At 47.5% G+C, this 27,110-nt stretch overlaps 1 protein-coding gene and 1 long non-coding RNA gene across 4 annotated transcripts; one reads left to right on the top strand and one right to left on the bottom strand.

Annotated features, from left to right (window-relative positions):
* Window positions 1-2,341: 2,341 nt before the first annotated feature.
* Window positions 2,342-25,653, bottom strand: TFAP2A (transcription factor AP-2 alpha). 3 transcript variants are annotated; one of them, XM_069493206.1, is made up of 7 exons: window positions 25,416-25,653; window positions 15,886-16,320; window positions 12,722-12,773; window positions 10,402-10,633; window positions 8,360-8,478; window positions 6,309-6,450; window positions 2,342-4,400 (listed from the first exon to the last, which is right to left on the bottom strand). In XM_069493206.1, exons 1-7 carry the CDS (start codon window positions 25,446-25,448, stop codon window positions 4,112-4,114), a joined length of 1,302 nt encoding a protein of 433 aa, XP_069349307.1. In that variant the 5' UTR covers window positions 25,449-25,653; the 3' UTR covers window positions 2,342-4,111. The 3 variants fall into 3 exon arrangements, with proteins under 3 accessions (XP_069349307.1, XP_069349306.1, XP_069349308.1); XM_069493205.1 differs by lacking the exon at window positions 25,416-25,653 and adding an exon at window positions 20,930-21,061; XM_069493207.1 differs by lacking the exon at window positions 25,416-25,653 and adding an exon at window positions 17,558-18,377.
* LOC138398733 (uncharacterized) lies at window positions 18,306-22,172 on the top strand. Its single transcript, XR_011236050.1, has 3 exons — window positions 18,306-18,353; window positions 20,668-21,040; window positions 21,288-22,172. It is a non-coding gene; the product is annotated as an uncharacterized lncRNA (long non-coding RNA).
* Window positions 25,654-27,110: the final 1,457 nt, after the last annotated feature.

Here is a 27,110-nt window from a genome sequence, read left to right as displayed (position 1 = left end):
TTTAGATTTAAGCAGGGTTTGGGGAAACCAGGGCAAATTTGATCTGATTGTGCAGTCTAACATAACCTAAGTTGTAAAGAAATGTACATTAAATTTGGAATTTTGATAAATGAATATTCCTAGCAAGTGAATAAAATGTATTCAATTAACTAAAACCCTGTGCACTTCTGAACTGAAGTGGAATCGACTGTAATTGATTTATTTGAAACCAGAGGTTAAGGACTGAATTAGCTAAGTACAACTGGGTATTTCAAGCCACTGACTTCTCAAATGTCAAATCCCTTCTATTTTAAATATTATTTCAGCTGCGGGGCATTGCAGTCCTGATGGTAGTTCCATCAAGAACGCAAATTTTATTAATATTCGATTTGGGGGAGGAATGGATCGGATTGTGATTTTTAAAGGGTGTTGGAAAATAGAAGGGGTAATGATGACTACCAAACTGGAAGGAACATTGTGTTTCTATAAAAATTGGGTATGGTAATTAGCATAGCCTAGCAAGCATCCTTATACTTCAATTAAGTATCCTAATTTGGTTTAATCCAAAAAGAATCATTACTGTTAGTACACAAACACCTGACTTGTCAAGTAATCACCATGTGTTTTAGAAAGTATATATTGGTCACAACAGAGAAAGCCAGAATTCACATAGCCTTTGGTTAGTCCAATAAAGATTATTTTTAATAATAACTCTCTAATCCTCCCATCCGTTAAAAATATATACAACTTCTTTTAAATTTTTTGTTAAAAGAAAAAGAAAGGGTGTCAATACCATGATCCTCAAAATGTCCAACTACCGAATAAAAATAACTAATTGTCTGCATTTGGAAACCATTGTTTATTATGACCTTGTAATGTTCTAACCACTATTTCCTTTCTATCTTTCTCAGGATGCAAGGATTATATTGGGTTCAGGTTTTCCAACATAACAAGCATCTGTAAATCCAGATATGAATGAATGGTATTTAATAAGATTGTTTTCGTTTTAAAATGAGTATTTATGTGTCGTTGGAGACAGAGCAGCAATGTATGGCTGTTTATGAATGCTATTGTGCCTGAGGTTAGGATCCCCCACACAATCTGAGATGCAGCCAAGAAAAACAGCCCTGATAGACAATGCTTCACTTCACCTGCTACGATGCTGTGTGCATTTCATTTCTGTCAAGAGTATGTACAGTTAGGGTTCATTCGCCTCATTATTTTGTTACATCTACGTTACAGTTAACCAGTCTCTCTAGGAAATAATAAATAACTGCTTTAAAAAACAATTGCCGCGTTGCGTTCTGAGAATATACTTTCCATTTGAATTTTTTTTAAACCCACCATTGTTATGAATTCTCTGGCTTTGGAAAATAGAATTTAGACTCCACCAACTCTCGTTCATTTGTTGAGATTGATTTTACACTGCCTTCCATAAGGAGATTAGAAAGCAAAAGACTGCAAAATGGACACTCTCTAATGCTTTGCTTCCTGGGTCCTTCGGAATGTCAAACCACATGAACAAATGTTAAATATCCACCAGTCTGTCTACCTAGACACTTGTTCTATGACCTTTCCTCTAAACCTCCCAGTTAACCACCTCCATTTTCTTGTTAAAAATCCTCTTCACTTCCAAAGCAAAGGATTTCCAAATCAGTTTACAAAAGCTCTGGATTCGCCATCTTTATGTACAGGAAGTCCTTCCTTCTCTCAGAGCTCAGCACAGTCCTGCTATTGTCCTATCTAGAAGACAGATAGGAGAGGTCTGCAGAGGCAGGCTTCACAGACCTCCCCCACCCTCTCCGCCCCACCTCAGAGAACGTTTTGTATTTCTAAAAGGTCCTAAGAGGAGCCCTGTGGTGATAGAAAGGGGTGGGCTGGCATTTAGGGGGCAAACAGAAAAGATTCCAAGGCTCAACACAATTTCCCACTCCCGCTCTGCTACCCCAAGAGCTACTTAAGAACAGCATAGTAGTAAATTCCTCTCTAAATATTTAATAAAATATTAAAATAAATGGGGGGCAATTTGCCCTCTCTTTCTCTGCTTCATGTATATTTCTGCCATGATTCCTTTTCTCCTCCCAGAAAACTAGAACTAGTCTTAGCTCATTTACATGTCTTAGCCACGGAGTAGCCTGAGCAAGCTCGTGAAGGTGGAAGTGGGTATTTCCTTTGTGCTAATGAACTAACAATTTAAATCTCAGTTATCCTCTGAGACAGATTCCAAAGTGGTTATGCAGGGCGGGAGTGGGGGGGGAAGGCTCTTGTGTTCTTCTGTTCTCCATCTTCCTTGTCATCCTTAACGTTTGATTCTGAAGGTTTTATATTTTGGTTTCCAAAACACAAACGAAAACCTAAAGGATCAACATAAATAAAATAAAACTTTATTTGTAATAATAAAATTAATGTTTCTAGTAAGGAAAAGATAGTATGTCATTCCTTTAGCAGTACAAACAATCTTTTATCCAAAAGAATACATTGGGTTTTATTGTGTCATTTGTCTGAATACAGACTCAGTGGAATATCTAAATGATACCCTGCTCTGAACTCCAAGTTGAAAGTAAGTTTTTATTATACTTGAGGGAAACAATGGGTTCAGCTGCTTATTGCAAGGAGCAATTGCCAAGGGAGAGTTAAACTCAATTACTGTAACCATACTGAATAAAAAATACTGCCAAGAACAAAAATACGCCTGGGTAAAGACAGCCACTGAATAAAAAAAAATCGACATAAAGCGTATCAAATATTTATTTATCTGGGCAACAAAGGACTATGATACATTGACAGGCATGGAAACTACTGCCAGCACAACTCAATACAATACAACTAGAACTGCTTCCAATATGGCCAGTGAAAATACAGAATACCAGGTGGTCCCAAATGTTTGAAGTTCTTTGAACAAAAAGAGAGAGAGAGAGAAAGAGAGAGAGGAAAATTCCCTAACCCTTGGCTTAAATACAATATTCATTTATTGCTCAAATGATGCTTTTAAGGGAGAATAGTGGAATAAAATAAACTTTTTTTTCTCCCTACAATACATAGAAGGGTTATTAACCACTCAAGTTTAAAAATCTTTCCAGGGTCCAATATCACTTTTTTCTTTCAGTTTAATGAAAAGCTAAATGTAGTAATACTAATTATATATAAAATTTTATTTTTTTTATTTGTCCAGCTGTTCCATTGTCGCCTTTAACATGCTACAACAGGGCTAAAATTCATGAATCCCAGAGAAAAAAAATCCCCCAGACCTTGGATTTCTAAATAAGTACCATGAACCACATGAAGAACTAATAGGGAAGATTCAAAACCCACTAAACAAGAGGTAAACGAGATCACCAGATAAATAAAAAAAAAAAAGGCTTAAAACAGACTCACCATATTTACAATTCCCATTAAATTACACATAAATAAATATATACAGAGACGTGAACACTGATTCCCTTATATAACTGTGAATCGTGTTGCCAGAGAAAGTTCAAGTTGGTCGCTTTACCTTGAAGAGGAAAAACTTCTACAACTGAAGACATAACATGGAACTTCGTGTATTTGTGTTCAAGTTTATTCACAATACTGATAAAAATGTCATTATCCTTTTTGCTTTTTAAGTATGGCTACAATCTGAACTGAAGTATGTAAGGGAAGGTGGTGAATCAGTCCCATGAAGCTCATATAATTTTTTTTTTTTAATTTTACGTTCTTTTTTTAGAAAAAAAAGTTTTTAAATTTTTTTGTTGTCGTTGATTTGTTGTTTTTGTTTTTGTTTGTTTGTTTTTTTAAAAAAAAAAAAAAAGGTTCACAAACTGGACAGAACTTTTCTTTGCTGGCTTCAAGGCCTGTTCTGTTCTCTTAGGCTCCACTTGAGGGCAAAGGGGTGTTGGTGCTGACGGGGAAGTCGAGGCTGAGCTGGCAGCGGCTGCCCCACTGACAGTCGAGAGAGCAGTCCCAGAGACTCAGCAGGACCGAAGGGCGGCGGCGGCGGCGTCGGCAGCAGCAGCAGCAGCAGTAGCAGCAGCAGAAAGGGTTGCTGATCCCGGAGCTGTCACCCGCCGGGGCCAGTGGCTGGGGGAGGACCGAGTGGGTGGGCACGCGAGGGCCAGTGAGGCGCGGGAGGGGGCGGGGCGGGAGGAGAGCCTCACTTTCTGTGCTTCTCCTCTTTGTCACTGCTTTTGGCGCTGTTGTCCGTGTGGCTGTTGGGGTTGCTGCTGAGGTACATTTTGTCCATGGCCTTGAGGGCCTCGGTGAGATAGTTCTGCAGGGCCGTGACCGCGGCGCACACGGCCGGGCTGCCGAAGCCGTGAGAGATGAGGTTGAAGTGGGTCAAGCAGCTCTGGATGCCGGGCTCCAGGATGGGGTTGGGCCGCGAGTTCCCCAGGGGAGATCGGTCCTGAGCCAGCAGGTCGGTGAACTCTTTGCATATCTGTCTGCAGCACAAGTGGAGCAGAGAGAGAGACATGAGATCCCCTTCGGGCAGCAGCGGCAGCAGAGAGAACCTCTCTCCCTGCAGTTACCTCTGCCTGGATCCAGCGGGCACCTGACATGACCCACGGCCACAGACAGACAGACTGTGTGGCCACAAGCTGGGAGATCCAATCATCTCAGTGTCCACTGAATCATCTCTCCTTTTTTAAATGCATGGCCTTCCTACTTTCACAATTGACTCTCTCCCCACGCCCTTCTTTCTCTGTCTCTCTCTCTCTCATACACACCCCTCAAAGATGCCAAACTTCTATCCCCACCTTTCTCTCTTACACCAAACATCCTAAACACAGGAAAATACTTGACACGTTGGAAGAGAAAGAAAGAAAAGGGAAATAGACCAGAAGTGAGAAACACAAGCTCCCCAGTACCATGCACCCATTAGCTTTACCATTCAAAATATCATAGAGACCCTCTTCCCTGCTCCTCTAGACAGACCTCAGCAGCAGTCTGTGGAAGGGAGTTTCCACTCATTCACCTTCAAATCAAATTAGGTAGAATTTGGACAGAAAGGCAAAACTTTGCTTGGGATTATTCTGCCTTTTAAAAAAAGGCCCAAAAAATCTGGATTGGAGATAAGTCAAGACAGTGTTTGGGAAGAAGAAATAGACATTTCAACTTCCCATTTCTCCTCTTTTCTCACACACCTCAAAATACAAATTCTTTAGGGAAATCGTGAATATGGGTGTGCTTAGGAAGCTAAGGGAAAAGGAAAAGTTGAAATTTCAGAAAATGTCTTGAAAAGTCAGAAATACTGGCAGATGAGGCCTGCACACAGGAAGCGCTGTCCCTGAATCCGGAAGCAAGGACTAGCTGGGGCCTTCCTTGGGGGGCAGCAGCCTGGCCTGGGGAGTTGGGGGTGGAGAGGAGGAAGAGTGGGGACCATTGGCTGGCTCCCCATTTCAAGGCCAGCTGATGTCCCCAGGCCAGAAACAGAGTCCCACCCAAGGCCTCAGCTTCTGCCCTCTGGTTCCATGACCTCCTGTGACATCGACTTTGATAATTAAGGGCTTCCAAACAAGCCTTTTAATTTCCAGAAAACATATCAAAACAGTCATTTTCTTTTCACACACCACCTGGAGAAGCCTATTCAGCCCAGGCACCGATGGGAATATAACTTGGGCCATTTTGAAACCTATTTGACATCTTGCCTGTAGGCTAAAACTTATGTGGGGTGCGTGTGTGTGTGTGTGTGTGTGTGTGTATAGCACCTTCAAGGAGGGAGAAATAGAATAAGGGATTAGGGTTAAAACTAGGACAGCTTCTGGCTTGCACATTTTGCAGGCCACTGCTTAATCTTTGCCCTTGGAGAACATATTGATATGAGACAAAAACTGATATAGGCAAGCAAGCCTGTTACCTCTTTGAGGATTTGATTCTTGTCTTTCTGAAACACAGACACAAATCTACCCTCAGCTTCAACTAAACTCCTCCTACACTGCATCCCCATACACATTAATTAAAAAGAGAGAGAGAAGGTGGAACAGATGAAAGGAAAAAGATGGGAGCACACTAAAAATCCCACCTGTATGTCCCTTTTAATGAAGATTATGATTTAATTTATTATTACTTTTTTAAGAGACAGGGTTTCGCTATGTTGCCCAGGCTGGTCTCGAACTCCTGGGTTCAAGTGATCCTCCAGTCTCAGCCTCCAGAGTAGCTGGGACTGCAGGCACATTCCACTTTCCAACATAGATTATGGTTTATAAAATTCTGTTGTTACTTCAATATTTGCAGCAACAAAGCTGATTCACACAAAGGGAAATGAGGAGAAAAGGAAAAGCAAAAATGATGATTTTTGTTTCTCTTGACAATGAGACACCACAGAGACCCCGCAGAGGTAAATGTCTTACTTTGTAGCCAGAAGCATGTTTTTTCTTGTCACTTGCTCATTGGGATCGGAATGTTGTCGGTTGAGAAATTCAGCTACTGCTTTGGCAGGAAATTCAGTTTCGCACACGTACCCAAAGTCCCTTGCTAGGTGGACAGCTTCTCCTGGCAAGAGGTGAGAGCAGGGAGCCAGTGCAAGAGAAAGAAGACTGGGGATCCAAACTTCCTCCCCACTCCCAACTGCCTCCCCACTCCCAACTCCCTCATTTCCTTAACCCAGATGTTGAAGGAAACATAAACTACTTGTTTTCTCATTTCATGCATTTTATTTCCTTCTCTGTAGGATCTGGTGGATGTATTTATCAAGGAAAAAACCCAACCACTTGTTTTAGAAGGCCAAGATCACTTGAAAATGTAAATCTCATCCACCAACATCCGGTCCCATCCCCTACCCTGAATGACATTTCCCCCAATTTTTTTAAAAATGTTTCTTGTATTCCAAACTCACACCTATCAACACATTCATAAATGATATTCATAATTACTCCTTGAGCTTTTCTGCAAGGGAACAACTGAGGGTTTACATTTTAACTTGATCACATATAATTATCTGTTCATCCAAACCGATTAACCAAGAGGATTTGAGGGTCACTCCACTGAGTCTGTCTGTGTTGTTGATTTTCGAATCTTTGGTTTTAATTTCCTGAACCAGTTGGTTTTTACTGCAGGGCTTCCTGCCATTAGCTCCAGCTCCGGAAGAACGCATGCGCCAATTAGAGCATCAAAGCCCTCTCCGCAGAGCTTGTTTCCATAAAATGGAGCGGATCACAAACAATAACAGTTCTCCAGAAACTGCCGCCCTGCTACAGCACTCAACCCTCAAACCCAGACTAACTCTCACGCTACACCCTAAGCCACCACTACCATTTTCTTGGCATATAACTCTTTTGGGGTATGAATAGTGAGTTCTCCCTTTACTGTTATTATTTTTAATATAATGCCACTGTAGTTGAGTTTCTGGCACAGAACAATTGCTGATTTTTTAAAAATTACTATCATCTTTGACATCATTAACAAATGGAATTCATAGGATTCCTCCTCAAATACATGGTTGTAAACCTTTTTTAAGTAATTTACAAAGCTAGGACTTGAATTCAAGTGTAATATATATCCTCAAATACAAGATATAAAGAAGATAAAATGCGTTCTTTAAATGTAAATGCTAGTTTTTAAATCTGCCCTGTACTTTTAAGTGCCTTTTTTTCTATAAGCATGAGACATTTACAATGGGACACAAAGAAAAACACAAGAGAGCTATCCATTCATTCCAAACTTAAACCAATTTTGTATCAGAAAAACTTAGGAATGTAGAGGAAGTAGGAATGTGAGTGGATTCTGGTGACAGTTTATCTAGAGCAGGGAGTGAGGACAAGGTTTGGCCTTTTGCTTTGAAGAACTTGGAAGTGTGTATGTGTGTTAAAAACTGCCATGAGAAACTTTTTGCAATGTTTATATTTCTTTTTTCTTTCCATATCCAAACAACCCAAAGTCAAAAATTGCTCACTTTTCTTACCCTACAGGAGAGAAGCACAATTGAACATGAGATAAGGAAGCATATGTTTGGAAAACAAAAACCAAAAAGGGCATATAACCCTGAGCTTTCAGGATGGTCTTAAATCAGGATGCAGGTCAAAGATTCCCAAATTAATTCAGGAAGTAATGGTCACGCATTTGTCAAATGCAGATGTCAGAATAACTTAAGTGATTTACTGCTGAGCTCTTTAAAGGAGACAGGAACTTGGAGAATTTGCAGTTCTTAAATTTGTGCATTGTTGAGGTCAGAATTGGACTGAGGAGGTATAATTTTGTGGTAGAGGGGAAGAAGGAAGAAGAGGAATATATGCAAATAGATTTTCTTTTTTACCATGCAAGAATCCCCTTCACTTCTGGCTATAATCTCTGGAAAGATGAAACTGCCCAATTGATACAAAATACAACCAAACATCTAGCCAGTAAATATTACTCATTTTCCCAGAAGGCAGTTTCCTTCTAGTTAGCAAGTGGATTCGCTTACCCTCCACTAGAGATGTGAGCAAGGTAACGTTGGCAGCTTTACGTCTCCCTGCCGGCAGATTTAATCCTATTTTGTCCAGTTTTTCTCTTAAAGATCTTCCTCCATTTTTAGACTTCGCCCTGTTTCACAAATATATTCAAGAAAGGGATTTAGAAAACATTGGGTTGCTCTGCATCGCATTTTTAAAAAAATCATTGTGAAAGCATCCTAAAATGGGCTTTTAAAAATAGAGAAGGATGGCCCCAAGACATTTAAAGGAAGGAACGTAGGAAGAAATGGTACAGAAAGATCATAGGAGATAAATGCTTGTTAAACTGTAAAGCACTCCCCCCGTCAGCTATTATTGCAACTTTTGTGGCAGGTTGAAAGGTTTTGATTTCCCAACTCTCTAAAGAAGAACCACAAACAAACAAACACAGCTCTGATCTCTAGGGTTTGAGGTATTCTTGAGTTCAACTGATTACTGTATATTTTCCCTGCTGTTACAATCACACAAATCCCAATAGGGTCTTTAAATTGTCTTTGCAAGATCTGCTGTTAGGTTGTTCAGAGTAACCAAAGTTATCATCACTCTCACATTTCTTGCTCTGGCTTTAGTTCCAATGGGAAATTCATTTCACCAACTGTTTACATGCCATGTCACCAGCCTAACTGGAAATGTCAAAGGCTGATATCAGCCTCTAAAAATTTCACTGATTTCAGAGACAATGGAGGCAGTTCTAAACAGATGTCTAAATAGACTCCAATAATCAGAAAGTGGTTAAGATAAATTGTTTAAATAAAACAGCAAATTAATTAATTTCAGATTTTATTCCCTACTCAAGTGCTCTTTAATTGTGTGGATTAGATTATACTCCCCTAGGTAAACAGTCTCCAATATTGGGGATGGGGGAAGGGGAGGAAAAAGCAGAGGGCAGAGAAAAGATCTGTGTCAGTGAAAAATTACAAAGGGAGAGCAGAAATGACTGTGAAGGAGGAAGATTAAAATAGTTGGTGTTAAAACCTTCCAAAAAATGATCTTTATAGGCGTTGCATGGGGTATAACTACCAGAGTGGAACTGTGGGTGCATAAATGAATAGATAAATGAATAAAAGTAAAAACAATGAAGTTCTTGGTTTTATTTAAGGAGAAAGAGGAAAAGAAGAAGAAACATTATCCAGGTAAGTTCAACAGAAGCCCCACCACTCACAATGAGTGGAATCCCAGGAAGAGGAAGCCCACAGCAGGGAGAAACCTGCCCTGAGAGAAGGTGCTTTACCTTGCCGACCCTTATAAACTCTTATCTACTAAATGAATCATTCAGACCTTGCAGGGATAAGGTAAGAATTCTTGGCTATGTATGTAACAGATGCATTCACTGGTGACGACTACATAATGCACGTAAACGTGCCCGCACCCAGCCTAGCACACATCAGGGGCCCATCGGTAAACTGGAACCATCATATGCCAGCGCCTCCAGCATGGGGGTCGAGAGGTGACAGTGACCAGGGGGCATGCCTGCGAACTCAAAAAAAAAACCATTCTCTTCCTTTGGTTAAAAGCCATTCTACTCATACCCTACACAAGTGGTGGCCAGTTGCCGTCGGAAACCCTACACAGAGGTAAGGCAAAGCAAAGAGCCTGACAGGAACTTTTCCTAGGCTTGCAAGGTGCGCGAAGAGAGAAAAGGCGGCTGCACGGCGCCCCGCGGCTGCGACCGCGGGGACTGAGCCCGCGGCGGAACAAGCTGCGCGTGCGCGCGGAGGTGGGGGCGCGAAGGACACGGCGAGCGCGCGGCCGCGGACAGAGCGCGCACCAGAAATCCGGAGCGCGATAGAAGGCGTCGCAGAGCGCAGGCGCGCGCCGCCTCGCCCCGCCTCGCCCCGCCCCCGGGTTCCACCCACTCAGCTCTACGCTCTTCTCCCCGCCTCTTTCTTTTCCCGCGAAGGGAGGGCCGCGGCGTGAGGCTGGTTTGCGCCGCGGCAGCCGCCGCCGCTCCCGCGCAGGCGCAGTGTGTCCCCCGGCCGCGGGGCGCGGCGGGCGGGGCCGTGCCGGGCCTCACCTCCGGAGCACTCCGCCCAGCAGCGACGCGTTGAGACACTCGGGTGGTGAGAGGCGCCGCTGCACTTCCGCCACCGTGACCTTGTACTTCGAGGTGGAGCTGAGGAGCGAGAGGCGACCCGGAACTGAACAGAAGACTTCGTTGGGGTTCACCACACCGCCGAAGAGGTTGTCCTTGTTAATAGGGATGGCGGAGACGGCATTGCTGTTGGACTTGGACAGGGACACGGGGCCTGCGGAGACAGACGGGAGGCTGCGTGTGGGCGTCGAGGATCTCCCCAAGTCCTACCCTACCCCGGCCCTTGCCCCAGGCTCCAAGGCTTGGGCCGCAGCTGCCGCTTTTCTTCCCGTCCAGCTCTGAAATTCTGTAGCTCTTTTTCCGACTTTCTCACTTCCCTTCTAGTCCGTGCTCTACTCTCTCCCTGGGAATCGAGCCTCTGGCCTCCCCCGGCGGCTAGGAGGCGGCCCCGCCCCGAGCCAGGCAGGCCTCCGTTTCTGCCTTGACCCTTTCCTGTTCGCCAAGGGTGCTGTCTAGAGATGGGTGATAAATTGTGACCCCTTCGGCTCTGAGCATCCGAGCGAAGTGGGCCCAGACGAGATGCAGGAGCACGGGTTTAGCGTGCAGGGAAGGGGGTTGCATTTGCAAAGCGAGAGCAAGTTATGTGTACTTTGAGGGTTTTGCGGGGTGAGAGGTTTAGTGTTGGGGAAAATTGCTTCAAAGACCTATTATTAAAATCAGTCAACAGTTTAGATGGCTAAAGCAGCTTGTAAATGAGCCTTTCAGTTGTTGCACCAAGCTGGGAAGTGGTGGATTCTGTTGTGGATTCACATCGCACATGTCCCATCTTGATAAATAGAGCCTTTCCTATGTTCAATTTTGAAAAAGACTCAGTTTCGGAGATCCATTCCAAGCTCAGTTTTGAACTGGGGGTGGGGGAATGAGGAACAGGCCTACAGTAGAATACAGCAATGTGCCCGTTTGTTGAGCAAATACTTAATGGTCTCTCTCTGGTTAGGGACCTTCTTTGTGAAGGGAGGATGGATATTTTCCTCCTAGTTAAAACTATAAGCTCTTTATTGTTGAACCCACCATTGTTAGAAAAAAATTCAAGACCAGTATACTAATACCTTACATTTCTCAACACCAATGTAATTCAGAGGCATTCACAACCCATTTAAGTACAGTATACATTTGTATTTTAAAATTCCACTTGGAGAGACATATAATATGCACACATTCTCATCATGGGCTCCTTTTGCGTTCTTTAATGGGGATATTCTAGCCGTGTGGGGAGGTGGGGGGCTCTAGGTTTTGGATAGATCACTTGTGACATTAATAGCTCTGGGGAGGCTAATAGAGACAATAGGAGTTAAACGAACTCTTGAGAGATTACTAATAAAAGAGCCAATTATCATGTCGACTTGGAAAGAGCATCTCTTAAGATTTATCCCTTGCACATCTAATTTGACGTGACAAAGTCTTCACAGATGCAAAAATGAAACTTTAAACTAGCTAACAATATACTGATTGGGGTTAGAAATGAGAACAGTTTTATATAGCATCATCCTCTGGTGGTGCCTAGGATCCTGAAATGTAACATCGCCACCATAACCAAAAAAAAAGCTGCTACCAGGAGTGAACAGCAATTAATTCAGTAAACTTTATTTCTACTCACTAAACAGAATACAAATTACAAATCCATCCAAATCACTTGGCACTTTTCTAACAATTTCTGCTCTGAACAAGTATGCTAATAATCCTGACATCTTCAAGATGCTAATTTTAACCAAAGTTAAATTTTTGTTAACCTAATTCACAAAGTTTTAAAACCCTTAAACTGAAACAGCTAACAAGAAACTCAATTGAAGAACATGAAAGGGTTTTTTCCTCTGTTAAAGAGTGCCTTTTATTATCTGCCCCTTATATTAATATTATATTTGTACTATTTTAGTATTATATACTTCTTAACCCTTATGGCCTTAACTCCACTTCACACAATGGATTAACTAAACTTAATCTGTTTCAAAATTGAAATGCTGTTTCCAAATCAGTTCAACTATTGCACATTTCATGTGTTTGTCCAAATATCATTAAACTAAATTAAATGGTCAAATCATGAATCAGAACAAAGCTAGCCTATTGCCATTACCAACATACTGAAAGCCGATTATTTAAGCATGGCTGTTCTATGCCTATTTATTTGCTAATTCTGAGCCTTTAGGAAATCCTACTTGAAAAAAATAAATACAGCTCTGCAAGTTCTTTTAAATAGCACTCTGCCTGTAAGGACATGCTTGGAATGCAGAAGGAAATGGCTTACCTTTCTTAATTACAGTTTGATCTGGGATGTTAATACCCGGGTCTTCTACATGCTGCAACAAAAGGATACACATGGATGTAAGTGTATAATCAAAACAAAAGGAAATGAATATTCCCTGCAAGATGGGGGGAGGGAGAGGTGTAGAATCGAAATTCCCCCTCCTGTATGATGACATTTATACATAAACATCTCTTCTTGGCTTATGGAATTTGAGGCTTTGCAATTCAAGAGGTTTCACTGAACATCCATGGCCAATTTCTCCTGCCCCCAGTAAATAATCCATGTTTGAAGGGGGTGGGGGTGGGGCATAAAACTTTCTTTGGAAATTAAATCAAGTTTTAGAGCATCTAATCTTTCTCACAGTCAGATCAACATTTAGAAGTGCACCTAGCTTTAGTATGGTACCTCAGCGGCTTTGGACTTCAGCAATTTAGGTGTTCAGGCAGCAAAAGCCAGAGAAACACAATAGAAATGACAGGGGCGGGAGTAACAGGAGGGTGCTGGAAAACGTTTAGGTGTCGTAATAAGGAGCAAATGCATATACACACACCTTCACTTATGGAAATCTCCAAATAAATTTTTGAAGAGACTGCTGCCTAAGCCGGATATGGCAGGAATATGAAAATCATCAAAAACAAAAATCCTCTGAGGTTGCTTTCCTGTTGTCCAGCAGCAGGTTTGTAGGTATGGGTTGTTTATCCTTTTTTTTTTTTTTAACAGATGGATGGGTATACGTGCACACTAGAGTCAAACGTGATTAGAAAGTAAAATGAAATCATGTTTTCTAATGCAGAAACTGACAGGCAATATAATGTCTGGCTGTGTTTACAAATTAGCGCCAGGGCTGCTGAGATAGAAGATTTTGCAATCGTTACCAAACACAGGCATTACCATTTAAAAAACTATTACTTCCTTCTCTAGTCTTTGTCCAACAATAATACTGATCCGAACATTTTCCATTCTGTCTTGGATTTATGCTCCTGTTAATTGTGCCTGATCGCAATGATTCCGGGTGGATGGTACTAAGTTGCTTTATTACAGGTTTTATTATACTCAATGCTCTCATTTGTAACTTGCCTAAAGTGCTTCAGGATTTAAGTATAATTAAATTGAGAAATGTTCAGAAATGACTACTGCTGCAGTTCTTGTGTTTTAACTATATGGGGAAATATGATCCCTTTATGCATGCACCCTAAACCCATAAAGTAAATGTAGTGTGGCATAATACTTTTATTTGTGTTATCCTTGTCCATACAGGGAAGACTGTTAAGTTTAAAACCCCACTGAGATATTAATGATTAAATAATTTTCATTATTGATTTGATTTTTTAAAATATGTAGCAGTCATTCTTATTAAAGGTTAACTGTTGCAGCAATGGAAAAAATTGAAAACAACCTTTTTCTTGACCCAAATTCCTTTGAAAGAATTTTTTTTTCTTAAAAGGTGGGGGAGGGAGAGGGAAGAGCAGCAACTGAGTTTTCTTGTTTTTATTTAATCTTTTGGTGGATGTTTCCTACTGATCAATTTCACCACAAAGAGTGATTACACAGGTGTTAAGAATTCACACCAGCCACCTTGGAATTTTTGCAAAGTAGAGCAATTCTAATTCACAGTAGTTCAAAAAACTTGCAACATTATTTTGCAATTCAATTATTTCCAAAGGGCAGGCAAAGAAAACGATTCAGAGACTCTTTGGGAAAGGGAACTAAAATGATCCTAACCTCCAGTTCGTTTTTAAATTGCTCTATCACAAATTATTGCTCCTCTCGTTTTATTTCCAAAAAATTCACTATCAGTTTATAAAAACATGTAAGTGTGATCGAGCTCTCTCTCTCTCTCTCTGTCTCTCATATTCACGCACACACACGGCTTGGCTTACTAAACCTTACGCTGCTTACTAGTAACCTTACTAAACCTACTTTCCTACTCTCCATGCAAGGGCTGCTAAACAGAACAAACAAATTTCTGTGATCAACTGGGCTAAATGAGAGATGTAATAAATTTTCTATTTTCCTATGGAACTTAAATAAAGTTTTAAATTCACCAAGCAAGCAGGTAAGTTCATCTGACCATTTTCCTTACAATCTAATGTAGTAATCATTAAACTGTCAACGGACATACTGCTGCAATATTTGATGCAGTAATTTGAAATAGCATTTTAACAAAAATCACATCCAGATACATTTCCTCTCCAAAGAAAAGCAGCTTTAACAGAAGCCTTTACAGCTTTAATAAAATTATTGGCTTGCTCTAATTCCATTTCAGGAAGGTTGTGAGGAAACCATAAATATATACAATTGAAGCAGAGATGCTGGTTTAAGTTTGATTTCAGAAAGTGTTTTCAAATTATCAATAGCCTGGTTTGCATTGTAAATAGTAAATGTGCTAATGCCATGCTTATTTAGAAATCATTTTAAACTCCATTTATTGATAACTGAATTAGAACTCGACATATTACCCAATAGTCTCAAAACAATTGAATATGGGATGTAGCAGGTTCTGATAGGCGTTGGGAACCCAGCTAATGATTTATGAGGTCACCACTTAGCACCCCTAGGAAGAGAAGGCGGCTGCATTTTAATGTCCCCCTGGTTGGATTTGCTACTTACTTTTCTTTAATCAGAATAGGGTGTATGCATAACTTTTAGATTTCACTAGTGCTTATAAAATCTGGTTGAAATGATCTTCTTAGTATGTCCTTTACACTTTCTTTTACATTTGGAGGGCATTTAATGAGCTCTTTTGGTTGAATTTAACATCTTTCCCAGAAGGAGAAATCCCCAAGCCAGACTCCGCGGTAGAATTAGATCCTCTCGCAACTGAAACAGTTTACTGTCGTTGAGAGGGGAAGATATTGTTGTTAATAGTGACATTCGTCTGATTTATTTCTGTGCTGGTGGAAATGGTAATGTAGGCATTGTTTGAGGGAGCTCCAGGAACCATTGTTCTGGAAGCAGAACTCAAAACTACTTTTTTAATTTCTTAATTTGGTTGTCTCTGTGGCTCCTCAAAACGCCCCCTGCCCCCAATAAAATAAAATGTTTTTAAAAGAAGGTATCATTAGGGAAAACCCAGGCCCACCGGCCGTAAGTTTCCGATCTCTTCTCTGGGGGTAGGTGAGCAGGGGGCTGCGTTCCCTCCCGCACGGCCCGCGGCCTCTTACCGGGACATCCTCGATGGCGTGAGGTAAGGAGTGGATCGGGAGGTCTCCGAGTCCTGAGCCAAGCCCGTGTGGGCCGTGCAGGAGGTCCTCGTGCCGCCGGTAGTCCCTGCGAGGATCCAGGCCCGACAGCTGGTGGGGCAGCCCCCGGTGCGTGTGCAGGAGCCCAGACTCCTGGCTCTGCCTCTGGCCGGGCCAGCCTGGATGCTGCGGCTGCGGCTGGGCATGCAGGGGGTTCAGGCTGTAGGGGTCGTTGACGTGGGAGTAAGGATCTTGCGACTGGGGGTAGATAGGCTGGTAGGGTGGGGGGAAGTAGGGGGGCTGGAAGTCGGCATTGGGGGTGTGGGACAGCGGCGGGGCGCTCGTGTAGGGAGATTGACCTACAGTGCCCAGCTGGGGCAACCGTGCCGTCCCGTTGCTGGTGCCGTCGTGACGGTCCTAGAAGAGAGCGAGAGGAAGGGGAAAGAGCAAGACATCAGGCGTCGAGTTACAGCTGTCCACATAAAATCCACTCGGCAAGCCTGCGTGGGAAATCGCCCGCTCCAGTCGTCAGGCCGCCGAAAAAAATCAGCTCTAAGTTGTTCATTTCAGAAAATATCCCAGAGGTGAAACAGGCCCTTCCAAAAACGCAGAGAAATTAGATTGTGTAAACGTAGGGGCACAAGAGATTTTCCCTAGGCGTTTCTTTCAAAGGGGGGAAAAGATAGAAAAAGGTCTCCTGGAATACAGCCGGTTAAACTGCGGCATGAAACCTCTCTTCAGCCAAACGAAAGTTGATTAAATATTGAACAGCAGAAGCGGCCTTTTCTTTTCCCCTGGATTTGAACCTGTCTGCCACTGCGTTATTGTTTACTTTCTTTCATTTATTTGGAGGAAAAAAATCATAAACGTTCTTCAAAGACTATTACCGTTTCATGACTATTTAAATAAAAACATATTTCGCAGAGGGGCTGTAACGAAAACACACGTTTAAATTACCAGCTTAAAGAAGGTTTTAACTGCAGGATCGGGGGTCTGTCTTTTTCGCTTCCTCAGTTAGGAGCCTTTTTCTCGACAGAGTCGATTTATGGTATGGATGAGGAGAGGGGAACATCAAGTCAAGGTTTAAAATAGAAAGATTCAGCCTTACTGGGTTTAAAAGAGAAAGGTGCACCCCGGGGCGGAGGCCCCCGCCTCTTCCACCCCAGCCCCAAAGGGCAGAAGAAACGCCTGACTTTGTGTTCCTCTATTGCAATTCGCTTGCAAAACAAGCGAGCTGAGTTGATTTCAGGGAATGCGAACCCTCGGAGGTTCATCCGCAGGCCCCGAGGGTAGGGGACACACTGGGCTACGCTTTTCCTGCAGACAGATTAAGCATCGAATGTTGAGAACATCTCGGGAACGAGTGAAGACTCAAGGAAATAAAGATGAACGCGGCGAGAAACACGCCTTGAGAAGCAGCGGCGAGGTAGATTTGCGTGCGCCGGGAGGACGAGCGGGGACTAGGGGTGGCGATGCATTGGGTTTAGGGATGGAAAAGCGCGAGAGAAAGGAGGAAAGGGGGAAAATGCAAATGGAGGGGGTGTCCTGAAGAAAACCTGGGCGTGAAACCCGAAGTCTCAGGCAGCTCCGCGGCACTAGGTTTCCAGAACAGAATTCCTAAGGAAACAGGGATGGGGGTGGGGGTGGGACTCACCATAGCTGAAAAACTGTGAACTAACATCTGCGAAGAGTCTGGGGTAACGAGTCAGGGTGGAAAAAAACAAGCAAGCCTGGAGCGCCCGGCTGCCCCGCCGCCCGAGCGTGCCCCACACAAAAGGCGCCGAGAGCCCCGCGCCACCCAGGACTCCGGTCACGGCGCCGACGCTCCCCCGAGCGCGGAAGCCCGGCTCGGATCCATCCGAACTTGAACCACCGATTCGCGCGGCGCCTTCAGCTGGTCGAACCCACGGTCTCTATCCTGCCGTGATTGGTTATGATTCAAAGTTCTTTAAAAAATGAAAAACCCCCAAAAAGGAAAAAGTGGTGTGAGTGTGTGTGTGTGTGCGTGTTCCTTAATCCGTGTCTCCCCCTCTTTTCTTAGCGGCGGCTTCGCTTGAGCTTCTAATAACCGCGCCGGGCAGCGTTCCTGGAGCCTCCTAATAGCAGATATTCATGACTATTAATATTACACGAATACTTAATAAGGGAAGAATGCCTGGAAATCGAGCGTGAAGCGGAGAGGCAACTCGCGCCGGAGCCGGCTCTCAATGCAGTCCATTGACGGGAGTCTCAGTGTAGCAAATCGGAGGTGGGGAGCGGGAGCGCCAGAGACAAAAAGCGGGCGAGAGAGGGAGCGGGCGAGCGCGCGGGGGGCCGCGGCGCGGCGTCTGGCGAATCACAGGGAAGGGGCAACATTTTAAAAGGTTGCAGGGCATGCAAAAGTGAAAGAGAAAGAGGGAGAGAGAGAGGGAGACCGAGGGAGAAAGCGCAGAGAGGGAGAATGTGTCTGCGTGCGTGTGTGAGAAAGAAAGTGTGGGCGAGGGAGAGGAGCCGGGAGTGGGGAGAGGGGAGGGAGGGAAGGAGGGAGAGCCCGAGAGGAGGAAGGGAGGGAAAGAGGGAGGGAGGAAGGGAGGGGGAGGAGGAGGGGGCCGAGCCGGAGCGCAGGGAGGGGGAGGCCGCGGGGGAGGAGGAAGGGGAGAGGAAGCGGGCGCGGACAATCAGACCTAAAAGGCTGGGGCAGACCTCGGGATGCGGCGGGGGTCGTGCGTAGCGGGCAGGAGCTGCTGGGGACCGCGTCTGGGCGTTCACCGGGCTCTCCGCGCGGGAGGCGCGTCCCGGCCCTCTCCGGCCGCGGACTCCTCCGCTCCGCAGCCGGGCCTGGGACCCGGGACTCGGCTGCCCGCTGCCGCGCGGCTCCTCCATAACCCGGCGCCCCTCCTGGGACCGGCCCGCCCGCTCCGCTGGCCCTCTCCTCGACCTCGTCTTGAGCTTCCCTCGGACACTGGGGCGGTGCGCTCCGCGGCCGCTGCTGCTCTGCCCTCGGCTCTTCCGAGCCGGGAATCCAGGAGAGGGAGCCGGGATGCGGCCCGAGCGCGCACAGACGCGAGGCGGCCCAGCCCGGGCGCCGCTGGCACGGGCTCCCCGCTCCCCGCACAAACCCGTCCGACTGGCTGAGCCACTCCCGCCCGACGCCTCCCCAGATGACACGGCTAGCTCTCCCGGCGCGCCGCCGCTACCAGTCTGCCCGCCGGGTTGTCAGAACAAGCGGCTCCTCGCCTCCTGCGTGTCCCTGCAGAGCCCGGGCACAATTAGACTGCCTCAAGCCAGCTCCGAAACCCCAAATCCCCGATCCGGCGCTTGCCTGCCACAGCCGCCAAAGTTGTTGAAACCGCCTTGACTTTATTCGCCTCTCCCTCTCCTTTCTCATCTGTTTTGGCCTCACTCACGCACACATTCACACGAGCCCCCACAGGGTCCCTCTGGGGGAACAAGTTCACCCCCCTCACTCCCTCCTCCCCGTCCCGTCGGCGCCTAGACCGGCGCGGAGGTTCGGACCCCGCCCGCCCAGGGCGCCTGCACCTGGAGCTCGGTTTCGGCCTCTGCAAAAGTGAAATGTCCGCGCCGCGGACCAAAGCCCAAACGGGTACATTGCGAATTGTCCTAGGAGACTCAGTTTCATTCCGACTTGACCGAACCACTCCCCACCCCCCAGCTTCAAAAACAAAGCCACTGATCTGACGTGGGGTCCCTGAGCCCCTCCCCGTGCGCGACAGGAGCCCCCAGAGAAGCACCGGTACCCATGGGATGTCACCCCGTGCCCCGTCTACGGGGGGAGGGGTGGAGGCGAAAAGGGGGTGGGGGGCCTGAAAGGAGAAAGTTTAAAATAAAATAATCTAAAGAAAGAAAAGGGAGGAGGGAGCGAGTGACACATCGTTCACATAAACTCAGTTTCTGATTTCAAGTGAAGTCAAGACCCCCACCGCTGCGTCCTCACTCAGACCTCTCTGCCTAACACTCCCAGCTCCAAATGCTAAAAAAGAAAAAAATACAGCAAAAGTCGAAACTGTCATCTATTTATTTAGGTAATCTTCTGCCTTCCCCCCAGTCCCTGCCTCAGACTCATCCGGCTCATTTCGGTACGGTTGTAACCGTTCCCAGCGCCTCCTGCGGGCGGACGGGTCGCGCAAGGGCCTCCCCGGCTGCTCCAAGAAGTCGAGCTCTGGCGACTCTGGGTTTTAAAATGGGTTCCAAGGAGGCGCGCTCTATCTGCCCAGCGGGCTCACGGCACCAAAGGTGGTCCGCAGCCGCGCCAATATTCATTCCCACGGTCGCTCTGGGTGGGTGCAGGGGCTGGTGCTCCGAAACCCAGCCGCCAGCAGGCTCTGCGCAGCACACACACCCCCGCACACCCCATAGGGTGCTTGAACCCTGTAGCTCAGAGGCAGAAGCTGCTTAGAACTTCTTACAGCACTGAGGATCTGGAGCGAGTCCCGCAACCGGAATCAGTACCCCGAAGTTGAACCCGCTTGCAGGGAGTTGCAACCCAGCTCAGAGCAAAGTGTGCGGTCCCTTCTCCAAATCCGGGAAGAGAACCTCTTCAGAAAGAAAAGAAGAAAGGGAAGAAAGAAAGAATGAATGAATAGAAGAGGGACTATTAAAGATCAGAAAGGAAGTTAAAGAGGGAAAAGGGTTTTCTCTTTCCTTTCTCTTTTGGTGACTTGGGCCCTCACAGTCTCGCTGAAGAGACACGCGGAGTGCACAGGCGAGTGCCCAATTGCCAGCAATTGCTTCAAAAACCCTGGCTCGTCTCTACTCCACTCTTAGGCACAGCCAAAATTGATCAGAAAAAGGGGTATAAAGTAGGACACGGCTTCGAGTAGGGAAACAAAAGAAGCGAGCGTCTCAACGTTCTCCCTCTCCATCTTCTCCCCTGCGTTTCTCGGGCGAATCAGAGGAGCAGGCGCTGTTCTGCGGAAAGTTTGTCCCACCCGCGTTTCGCAGCTGGCTACAAGGAGAGGAGGAGGAGAGGGAGGGTCGAGCTCCGAGCCTGTGGCCGCAAGGATGATTGAGCCGGCGCTGCTCTTACCTCGCAGTCCTCGTACTTGATATTATCCGTCAGTTTCCAAAGCATTTTCATGGATCGCCGTGAACCGATAAGTCCCTCTCTGCCTCACACCCAAGTGGAGCCACTCTCTGGGTAAGCGCAAAGTGCCGGCTGTCGGCGGTGAGCGCAGGAGGAGGAGGAGGAGAAGGGCGAGGAGGAGGAGGAGGAGGAGGAGGAAAAGGAGGAGGAGGGCGAGGAAGAGGAGGAGGGCGAGGAGGAAGAGGAGGGCGAGGAGGAGGAGGGCGAGAAGGAGAAGGGCGAGGAGGAGGAGAGAAGGGAAAGAGCTCCCGTGTGCGCTCGGAGATCTCCCTCTAATGGTAGAAACTTTTCCCTTTTCCAGCTCTTTACCAACAGCCTAATCGCCTCATTAGCATATCAACAATAGTCCAATTGCTCGCCAGTACCACAATCTGCCGCTGGCCCTTCCAGTCCAGGTATAAAGGCCTCTCCAAGCCGCGAACTTGCTCCTAGAGCGCACGCCTGCTTGCTAGCTAACGAAACCTTCCCTGAGCTCCTCCGCACGCCCCTGCCCCCGCGCCGCCCCCCACCCCCAGCCCAGTTCCACCCCACTCCCCTTCCTCTCTTTCTCTCCGCTTCCTTTTCGCCAGAAATGCCCTCTGCTTAAGCCCAGCACTGCGCGACGTCTGAGCGGCCACGCCTGGGGCCCGGCTTCTAGCATTTCTTTCTTACCTCTGCTGCCACTATTCGAGCTGCCCTTTTGGCCCCGTGCAATTTTATTAGAAATCATTATCCCTTTCGCAATTAAACATAACCGCCAAACCAAGACCGGCGAAGTCACTCTAGGATTTTTGCCCAACAAGAGATCGCCTCCGCTCGCGGCAGCCACCCCCTCGGGCCGCGGCGCCTTGGGAGTTTTATTGGCTCTGCGCTTTCCCCCAGGTTGGAGATTCTGCCAAAGGGCTTCGGTCGCTCGGCTGGGGTTTGAGATCCCTTAATTGCGGCGTCTAAAATAAAAGTTGTACCCTGAAGAGGTTACTTGCTCCAGGGGTTAAGTGATTTTCCTCCCGTTTGTGTGAAGCTAGGGCCAACTGACGATTCAACTTGGTGTTCGGGCTAAGGTTTCCTAGGTGAGACGTGGACAAGAATACAGAACTCCTGTGGAGACGCACAACCGCTTTTGGAGTTGAGCCGAAATACAGACATGTGTGCGCCTGCAAGTCTAGATACCGCCTCATGCGTGCATCAAAATAAATCATTGGGAACCAACTCTTAGCTGTGTTAATCTGCTCCAGTTTTCCCAAGATTCCGCTTTTTAATTAAAGCAGGAAGAGTTCCTTCATGATTTGGTGATGTTACTCGCAGCGCAGAGCCTGGCTGACGCGGAACCGGAAGGCCCGGGAGCCACCCCCTCGTCCAGGTTGGCCAGTCCAGGCTCTCCGGCTCCACACAGGGGCCTGCTCGCTCCTTCGGGGCTTTTTCCCCTTATGTTTGAGCGATTTTTTTTTTTTTTTTTGAAGTAAGAAAAAAAGAGAGAGAGAGACCTAATGTGATACTTTAAAATACAGAGTAATTGATTTCTCTGAGCTTCCCTCATTTATTCTCCAAAAAAGTTTCCATCGTCTTTTGCTCCCAGTTAAATACTTCAAACTCCCTAAAACACTAGATCTTGCCTCAAATTTGCTCTAGGAAAGACCTCTGATTCACTGGGGCCTGTTTCTCCAGGCTTACCAGGTTTCCACAGTGCATCCCTGGAAAGGGATGAAAGATGTTGTAAATCCTAGGGCTCCCTAACAGGTGGAAGGCAGATAGGAGGAAGAAGGAATCCTCCTCCCCCAACACACACACTCCACCCAAAGCTGTAGAAGGAAATCTCCCTTTAGAAGACCTCAGCAAATTCCCCAAGCCAAGAAGAGCAGTAGGCCAAGCGTCCTCAAATAGCTAGGGAGAAGCTAGAGCTGGCAAGGGGCTTTTCAGAGCTGGAGGGACACCCTCACTATGCCCTGGGCACTTCCTTTCCCTACCTGAAGGTGAGCACAATCCCTTGGCTGAAGCAGGCTCAAGGCTTGGTGCCGCCCTCCGCCCAGAATATGGTCAATTTCCAGGGCTAGACCCTGCGGGGCTGTCCTGCTGCCCACAGCACATTGGCTGGAAGTCAGAAGCTGAGCCCAGAACATGGACACCTTCCCAGCAGCGGCCACGGTCTGAGTGTGACCTGTAGGCCAATTCCAAGGCCTGAGAGCATGGGTTTTTTTTTTTTAATCACGGTAAGCATTGCCACAGTGTGCTAAAGGAACTCTAAGTTTCACTTTCTTTCCTTCTGTTTATTGGCTGGTGTTGAAGTTCCTCCAACACAATCTCAACCCTCCTCCCCCTGTCCAGACTGCCCCTCGTCCAAAAGATCGCTGGCTCCACTCCGGCCAGGGCGGCCAAACTGTTGTTGTATTCCCACCGAGGGCGCCATTGAGGTGCAGATTGAGACCTGCGAGCTCTGTGCCGCCGCCTGCAGTGTGGGCGCTGACGAAAGGCTCGGGCTAGCGCCTGAGTCGCCCCTGGAGCCAGCCAAGCTGCGTTTGTGTGAGCGTCTTTACCTCGATAAGTCGCTTCATTGCATGTCAATGCTCCGATCCAGCCAGAACCCCAGGCTAGCAGCGCCAGGCCTGGGATTAGAGGCTCGGGATCCAGGCCTGACGTGAGGGCGTAGAAAGGGCGCCCAGGGAAGACCATTTGTGTGAGAAAGAGGCAGCGAGGGGCCAGAATGCCTTTTTTTCCCCCGACTGTCACTGCCCAGTGGGAGCCTGGAGCCCAACAGGCCCAGCCCAGCAGATCCGGCCCCTCCGGGGCCCAAATCCTCTGGCCACACCCGAGATCCAGGCCTTCCGCCACTTGCCCAACTGTGAGCTGGCAGGAGCCAGGCCAGCAGCTCTCTCCTTCCCTCTCCATGTCTAAATCTCCCAGCTTTAAAGTCTCAGTCGGACCCACTGGAGGCCCAGTTCCAGGCAGAACCTGCAGGCGCCTTTTCACCACCTAGGAATTCTGCCATGAAATTCACCTGGATTTAAGGAGAAAATCCCAAAGACTGCTACCAAAGGACTCTCCAACCCTTCAGCCTCCACAGAAGAGAGTTAGGAAAGGCCTTGAGTCCACTGGGGCAGGGAGGGAAAGGTATGGATTCCCAGGAGTTGTGTTTGGTGTGGAATTTGAATCCTGAAACCACAAAATCAGTCTAATCTTGGGGATGAAATTGCATTTAGTGAGGTTTAAATGGAAGGAGGGGTATATAAATAGCTCACTTTTAAAAGTGATAAGAACAAGGGAAAAAATCCCAAAATGCAAAACACCTTCCTTTCTCCTACTCCAGGGAGCCTAGTGAAGATGGGGCTTCTCTGAACTTTACTTTCAATGCACTAAATCTGAAACAAGAGAAAGAACTCACCCAGAAGGAACAGGGCCTTGATTTTTCTTTGAGAAGCTCAGGGCATTAGGTTCAAATAGTCCCGCATGCTTTGGGGCACACAGAATCTTGCCCTAACCAGGCCTCCTGTGGCTGGGGCAAAACAAGGCCCGGCAATTACCATTATGAAATTGGAGACAGGAGAGAGGCTGATACCCTCACCAGCCTGTCCAGAGCTGCTCTGTTTCTCGTAGGGAAAATGCCTGGAAGTTGGAAGGAGAGCGCTGTACAAATGCTTCTGTCGCGAGGGTCGTGTCGGGGGCTCAGGAAGATCAGGATCCAAGCCTAGTGAGCCTTGTGGTGCCTGCGGCCTACCAGGACCAAATTTGGCAGGCATTGATTTTGGCAAATTCTGGGAATCCCTCAACACCCATCATTCACACATACACACCATTTCTAGCCCAAGCAGCGAAAACCTACCTCAGGAAGCAGACGGAGTGAGTGGCTAAACTTTGGGCAAACTCTTTTAAGTATATCCCAAAGGAACATGCCCACCGTGGTGACCTGGCCATCCGGACCCCCTTCCATTCTCTACACACCCTTGGTCCCCAAAACCTGCAGACACCAAAAGAGACAGGTGCACCAGAACCCCACCCCAACGCGGAATCCAGGGGTCTGGGGCGAGGCTGAAGGCGCAGCGAGCAGGGAACCTTCACCGCCGCGCACCGCAGCCCCAGCCCTGCGCCCTGCCCCCTCTCGAATTAGTCATCCACCCAAGTTTCTACTTGAGGTGGGAGGAGGTGGGAAAACGCTGAAGCACAAACCACAAGTGACCCCCCGGGCCACCTGTAGAGCGTGCGCCGGACTTTCCCCGGCGCGGGGCCCTGAGGGCGCCACGCTTTGCCCCCAGTGCGCGGCCACTGCCTGCGCTCGTTTTTTCCTGTCTCCGCTCTCTCCCAGGAGCTCTCCTGGGAGCTGCCAGATGCGCTTCACCTACGACTCTCCTGCCCTGGGCCACCGCGCTTCCTCCCCTCCACCGCCCCCCCCCCCCCGTCCAGCCCCCTCCCCCACTCCACCCCCGCCCACCTCAACCCTAGCCAAGGCAAACCCCCATACCTGCCAGTCCCCCATTTTGGCAAGTATGGACATCGCAGCTCGGCGCTCCTGGCGACTGGTCCCCGCCGGGCATGGGCTGGAGGGCTCGGCCAGGCTCGCTCCCTGGAATCGCCTAGGCAAATCCTCCTTTTTTACCTGCTCACCAACATCTCACCTGGTCATAAAGAGCTGGGTTGCTACCTGCCGACGCATGCGCGCTGGCCCAGGAATTCACTCCGCCAGCTGCAGTCCCAGCACCTCGCGGAGCTGACCTGGGAAGTGATGGATTTATAGCCGCAGCAATCTCGCCATCAGCTCCAGCTTTTCCCAACAGCCCCAACCCGCTTTCCCGGTCAGTCCCTGGCCTGGGAACCGAAGCGGACTGACTGCTGGAGTGTGCTGGCTGCCATGCGAGTGTGAGTGTGTTTTCGCATTCTAGTGGTGGGGGCACCTCAGTGCACATCCCATGGCTCCCTCCCCTCGGAACTTTTGGGTTGGGGGAGTCTCCACCGCAGGGTGAGGGTCGGAGGTTTGGGAAATTGCAAGACCCAGACAAAGGACAGACCGACAGTCCCCGCGCACCTGGACACACTCAGTGGGGCCGGGTCGCCGTCTCCACCCGCCCACGAGGCTCAGGGAACTGCTAGCCTTAGCGGATCCGAGTCTGCTACCCCCAGGGCCGCTTTGGCGTTGGATTCCAGATGAAAGTGTTGCTCAATAGGTGAAGACATTCATGATTCTGTGTCATCTCTGGTTTTTAGGTATAGTCTCCTCCCACATAGAGAGCAAAACAACCTACACCTATACACACTCTCTCTCACACACACACACACACACGCATACACTTAACACTTCTGTATGAAATTCTGCCCCTTCTTCCCACTTTCCAAATTTACTACCCTTCCCCCACTCGTCTGGGGCTTCCTAGGTCTTTGTCTTTTCCATTAAAAACTTTTTAAAGGGAGAATTGGGGCGTTGATGGCTCTGGGATAGGCAACTGAGGTTTGGGTTGGGGTTTGCTTTCCCATGACAGATAAAATCAAGTGATTTCACCGCTGCTTCTAATTAGAGGGAAGCTTTAAAAGAAGCCACAGGATTTGGGGCTCCTGAGAAGCTCACCTCTGTCAGGAGCCACACCTGGCTCAGAGGGAGGCGAGGGCGAGATTCGCCTCAGGCCACACTCACCCGGAGACCGCGCCAGCCCCATTCCTGGGGCCACGAGATCGGATTGTCCTGGGCTTGGGCCTGGGGCGTCGTAGACGGGCCCAGTTACCCTCCCAGGCTGCGAGGGTACTTCAAGATGAACAAAGAGCTGGTTTCAAATCGTCTTATGTGACATGTCAGGCAAATGTGTGTAAAAGGTCATCTCCTCGCTGCAAAGTACAGAAGACATGTTCCTGACACCAAACCTCCCCCTTCTAACCCTGGGGCCCTGCCCAAGCGGCTTTGCACCCTCCCGGCATTCCCAGGGGTGGGGTGGTGATGTCTTTTGGTGAAAGCCCCGAATAACTTCAGCATTTTCATCGTCCCTGGGCTGTGGTACTGTCATCCCAGTACCGATTCTTCAGTTGATTTGAAACTTTCTTGGACCTGCCTAGAACCTTGCTCAACAAGTTTGGGGGGGGGGGTTCTTTTGCAGGGGGGTGCGTGGGTAGGTTTTTGTTTGTTTTGTTTTGGAGAGAATTTAAATAAATTAAATGGCGTTTTTAACACATA

Source organism: Eulemur rufifrons, chromosome 18 (genome assembly GCF_041146395.1).
Source record: "Eulemur rufifrons isolate Redbay chromosome 18, OSU_ERuf_1, whole genome shotgun sequence".
NCBI classification, from domain to species: Eukaryota; Metazoa; Chordata; class Mammalia; order Primates; family Lemuridae; genus Eulemur; species Eulemur rufifrons.
Note: the sequence above shows the minus strand (reverse complement) of the source record. Positions and strands in the feature narration are given on the sequence as shown.

Coding starts and splice junctions, on each gene's coding strand:
- TFAP2A (XM_069493205.1), bottom strand. CDS start 20,980: ATGAAAATGCTTTGGAAACTGACGGATAATATCAAGTACGAGGACTGC. Junction 12,774..15,885: donor ACGCCATCGAGGATGTCCCG/GTAAGAGGCCGC, acceptor CTTTTGTTGCAG/CATGTAGAAGACCCGGGTAT. Junction 10,634..12,721: donor TCAAACTGTAATTAAGAAAG/GTAAGCCATTTC, acceptor CTGTCTCCGCAG/GCCCCGTGTCCCTGTCCAAG.